Here is a 5,000-nt window from a genome sequence, read left to right on the forward strand (position 1 = left end):
CCCACCATGCTTTAGGAGCTCAGCTGGGATCCCTTCAGGACCAGTGGCTTTATTGTTCTTGAGGCTGTTGATTGCACGGCTCACTTCTTGGATGGTTGGTATATCATCCAATTCTTGAATTACAGGAAGGTTGGAAAGGCTGTCGAGAAAATTAGGGTCAGTAGGATTTTGTCTATTCAATAATTCTTGGTAATGGTCAGCCCATCCCCTGAGGACGTCGGTCTTCTCGGTGAAGAGTGTGGAGCCGTCAGCACTTCGGACAGGGCAGAGGTTATTGCTTCGTGGGCCATAGGCTTTCTTAAGGGCATTGTAAAATTGATGTTGGTCCCCTGTATCCGCGAAACCTTGGATCTCAGTGGCGAGGTTGGTCCACCATTCATTCTGCATCTTTCTAGTTTCGTGTTGGACTTTGGAGCGGAGGTCTGCTAGTTTGCCACGTGTTGTTGGATTTGGGTTGACAATCACTGCTTGATGTGCCCGGTTTTTTCATCTATTAGTTGGTGAATTCCCTCTGACTGTTCATCAAACCAGTCTCAATGCCTTCTTCTTGAGAAGCCTAGAACATCCTTAGCAGTGTTGAGAAAGACTTCACTGATGCTATCCCACTTTTCTGTTAGGTATTCTGTTGATATGGGATCATTTGTAGGGGCTGGCAAGGTGAGATGAGCTGATAATTCGGTTTGTAGGGTAGAGCGAGTTGCATCAATGTTCAGAGCTTTGAGGTCAAGGTGTTTTTTGGGAGCTTGTCGGCGAGGTGGAGGCCGAATTTTAAGATGAAGTATTGAGCGGACAAGTCGATGATCTGTCCACCCATCAGCTCCCCTCATAGCTCTTGTTATCTTTACATCTTTAATGTCATTGCGTCTCACAATTACGTAATCAAGCAGATGCCATATTTTGGATCTTGGATGCATCCAGGTGGTTTTAAACTTGTTTTGGAGCTGGAACATTGTGTTTGTGATGGTTAGATGGTGTTGGGAGCAGAATGTTAGAAGGCGTAAGCCGTTGTCGTTGCACTTACTAACTCCATGGCGTCCTAAGACCCCCTCCCAAAGATGATGACTGCTGCCCACTCTTGCATTGAAGTCCCCAAGAAGAATGATCTTCTCTTCTCTGGGGATTGCCTGTATGATGTCAATAAGTTGGGCATAGAAACGATCTTTTATTTCATCATCAGAATCTACGGTTGGTGCATAGACATTGACTAAGGTTACATATCGACTGTTTGTTATGGGGATGCGCCAGCTGATGAGTCTTTCGTTGTGACCTGTTGGGCTGTGAGGGTATGCTGTTGAAGGTAGTCACTAGAATATTATTGTCTCGAATTATCAACAACATCATAGAACAAGTATTACCTGAATCTCAGTGTGGCTTCAGACAAGAGCGCAGCACAGTCGACATGGTGTTTGTGAGAAGACAGCTCCAGGAGAAAAGCATTGAGCAACACCAAAACCTCTACATGATGTTTATAGATCTTGCCAAGGCTTTTGACATTGAACCGTCCTCTCCTATGGCAAGTACTTGTAAAATTTGGATGCCCACCAACATTTCTGGGTGTCCTGAGAGCCTTTCACGATGGCTCTATGGTTCGAGTGTCCAGTTCTGGGCTCAAGTCTGAGCCATTTCTTGTTGAGTCAGGTGTGAAGCAGGGGTGTGTTATTGCTCCCATCTTGTTCAATTTATTTCTCGCTGCAGTCTCCAACATTGCTAAACAGCTAATCGATCCTGCTGATGGTGCCAGGTTGTCGTTGTATCACTGAACAACAAGAGCCTCCGGAATTCACTATCAATCAACAACCTCTGAAAAACACTCATGAGTTTACCTACCTCGGCTCAGTGCTCACTGACTCCTGTGACCTGACAAGCGAAATCCAACGCCGCATTGGTTTGGCAGCAGCAGCTTTTGGTAGACTATCACACAGTGTTCTTGAACCGCAACCTCACCACCACCACCAAGGTTTCGGTGTATAAGGCAATCTGTCTCTCTATCCTTCTGTACGGCAGTGAGTCATGGGTGCCTTATAGACGCCACTTGAAAAAGCTGGAGGACTTTCACACCAGCTGCTTACAGCGCATACTGTGTCTAAAATGGTGGCACAAGGTACCTCACAGTGAAATCCGTCGATGCACACAAATGGACCCACTGGAAACAGTCTTAACCCAACGTCAATCACGGTGGCTGGGGCATACCATCCGCATGCCAGAAGAGAGACTCCCACGTAAAGTTCTCCATGGAGAACTTGCTGAGGGCAGACGCCACCCTGGGGGCCCACGTAAACGACACAAGGATATTCTGAAAACAACGCTGAAAAAATGTGGCATTGAAAATGTTGCTGCCGATCGGAGAGAATAGCGATCTACATGCCAAAACGGCTTAGATACTCTCACTTCCACCTACGACGATCGGGCAGAACATCGAAGACGGCAAAGACATGCGGCACATCAGGCAGAGGGTAACTTTCCCTGTGATACCTGCGGCCGTATATGCAAATCGAGAATCGGACTCCACAGCCACCAGCGAGTTCATCTGGCGTAATACCACTTCTAGGCATGGTGCAACGTCATCGTCGTCAGTGACGGACTACTATAAGCAAGCAAGCAATGTATGTGTGTGTATATATATATATATATATATATATATATATAATATGTGTGTGTGTGTATGTGTATATATACATATATAACTATGTATATGTATGTACATATGTATAAATAGATATGTATATATATGTATATATATGTGTGTATATATATATATGATATGTATGTGTATATATATACGTATATATATATATAATATATATATATATATATATATATATATATATATAGAGAGAGAGAGAGAGAGAGAGAGAGTAGGTCACTGAAGTGATACACAGATTGGTTTACATATTCTGCCGAAAAATATTTGCATGATTGTCGGAGACTTGCCCCCAGTGTAGTTGTCGCTTTGGTCAGTTGGTTTTAATCTTGCACCAATCTCCATGGACCAGGGTTCAAATGAGACCGCTACCAGTGACTACTTCAGTCGGTCTTAGGGAGACCCCATATTGAGCCGATAGTTTCGTTTTTTGTTATTGTTTACTGCGATTAACTTGCGCTTCTGTCCTTGTGAGCAATCTTGCATCACTGCCGTATGTTATATTTCATATAGGGGTCTTCTTAGTTGAGTGTTAATTATCCTTGTTTTTTTAGTTGTGAAGAGATGATAGAGATATTGTTGTTTTGTCGCTCAGGATTAGGTGTAATCAATATTGTTTGAAGGGGTCGACGGCAGAGTAAGTGGCAATTGCTGAGTTTCTTAGGGTATATGAATATATTGACCATCTTGGGATTTCTATTCAGAATAATGTGAAGTAAATATTGATAATTTTCACTTTTACAAAGTTATTATTACAGATAAATCATAAAACCACTTAGAAGGTGAGCGCACCCTGCCATAAGTGTAGCTACACTTCAGGCCACCAATTTGTTTTTTTCACATCAGTGGGGAGGCGAACGCTTATTCCTTTTTCTGCGAAGACTACGAACAAGCTTAAAAGTTGCGGACATTTAGAGGTGACCCAACTTGGTTATGAAGAGCTTGGCTGCTCTGAGTAGTGGTTACACGGCGGTAGCTCCAGTCAGTCACTATCTGAAAGACTTACCAATGTTAATGGGAAATAAGGAGAGGAGCTGAGACGTGAGAGCCTGTGGGTCAAGGTGCGCGGGAAATATTAACAAGAACAGTATCATAGTTTAGATTCGAATGCTGTGTGTAAATTTGTAAATAAAAACCTTCACAACTCCGGTAGCAATTTCAAAAGATCAGTCTGTTCACTCGTATTTTTACTGTCTTTACGGTAACAGTACAGAGAAGTAGCTGATGCACGTAAGTAGCCACCTCCCCACCAGCAGGACACTGCACCCTGTGCCCGCGACTGTATATTGCTGCACATTGAAAAGTGGTTGTGGAATTTAATTACAATGAGGAGGAACGCATACAGGCGGACGCTAAAACTAATAGAATTGCAGTTTTATTGGATAGAATGTAATCAACTCCTTCAATGCAGACTCTGGGGGATTTTATTCAATCGGGGATCACAATGAAACGAAATGGGATATAGTGTCTGCCTCCCACAGCTCAATGCCGTATTTATATTACGTTGCCGGTAACCAGTTCTTCTATTCATGTAGACAACAGCATGCCAAAGCGTTGGAGTCATAGAGGTACTCAGGAAGAGAATAGAGGAGGGATGTTTCAAGTTATAAATTATTCATATTATCTCTCTCTCTCTCTCTCTCTCTCTCTCTCTCTCTCTCTCTCTCTCTCTCTCTCTCTCTCTCTCTCTCTCTCTCTCTCTCTCTCTCTCTCTCTCTCTCTCTCTCTCTCTCTCTCTCTCTCTCTCTCTCTCTCTCTCTCTCTCTCTCTCCCTCTCTCTCTCCCCCCTCCCAACCTCTTTTTAGAAATCAGTAATCATATTGATGGAGTTAACTGAATCCGGACATGCCCCTTACCTTAATGTAATTGCTCGAGTTTACCAGAACAAGATATTTGAACAGTATCATTTGGTTACAGGATTAAAACTAGGTTTCCCAACCTTTTCCGACCATAGCACCCCCTGTTGTCATGTCTAAGCAGTCCAGCACCCCTATCTTGTTATTAGATGGATAAAAGAAAGTGAAGTGTACTGCTTTATGATTTATTTTCTTCATTCCTTAGAACTGAAACAAATTGGCAATATTGTTTGTAGAAGAAATAAGAGCACTCTAGAAAAATGAAATAGCATGGAAAAAGTCAAATGTGCACAACTACGTAATCAATGATACATATATCAATGTGATTTTTGTGTACATCACTTCCCACCCCCTATAATTGATTTCAGCACCCCAGGTTGGTAAACGCTGGGTTAAATGATGAGGAGCGAGAGGAGAGGACGGAAGAGGGGACGGGGAATCTAATGCTAAAATTTGATGCATGTGATTCATAAAGAAATTATAACTTTAGGAGAAGAAAAATA

General features: G+C 42.8%; 1 protein-coding gene across 1 annotated transcript; it reads right to left on the reverse strand.

Annotated features, from left to right (window-relative positions):
- Nucleotides 1-533: 533 nt before the first annotated feature.
- On the reverse strand, nt 534-3,735 carry LOC143033134 (uncharacterized). The gene is made up of 3 exons (XM_076198338.1): nt 3,648-3,735; nt 1,022-1,288; nt 534-742 (listed from the first exon to the last, which is right to left on the reverse strand). The coding sequence occupies exons 1-3, from the start codon at nt 3,733-3,735 to the stop codon at nt 534-536; spliced, it is 564 nt and encodes a 187-aa protein (XP_076054453.1).
- Between the last annotated feature and the right edge of the window lie 1,265 nt (nt 3,736-5,000).

This window comes from Oratosquilla oratoria, chromosome 15 (genome assembly GCF_046742065.1).
Source record: "Oratosquilla oratoria isolate Oo_2021 chromosome 15, ASM4674206v1, whole genome shotgun sequence".
NCBI lineage: Eukaryota > Metazoa > Arthropoda > Malacostraca > Stomatopoda > Squillidae > Oratosquilla > Oratosquilla oratoria.

Coding starts and splice junctions, on each gene's coding strand:
- LOC143033134 (XM_076198338.1), bottom strand. CDS start 3,735: ATGATACTGTTCTTGTTAATATTTCCCGCGCACCTTGACCCACAGGCT. Junction 1,289..3,647: donor CTTATTTCCCATTAACATTG/GTAAGTCTTTCA, acceptor TACCTTCAACAG/CATACCCTCACAGCCCAACA. Junction 743..1,021: donor CTTAGGACGCCATGGAGTTA/GTAAGTGCAACG, acceptor CTCGCCGACAAG/CTCCCAAAAAACACCTTGAC.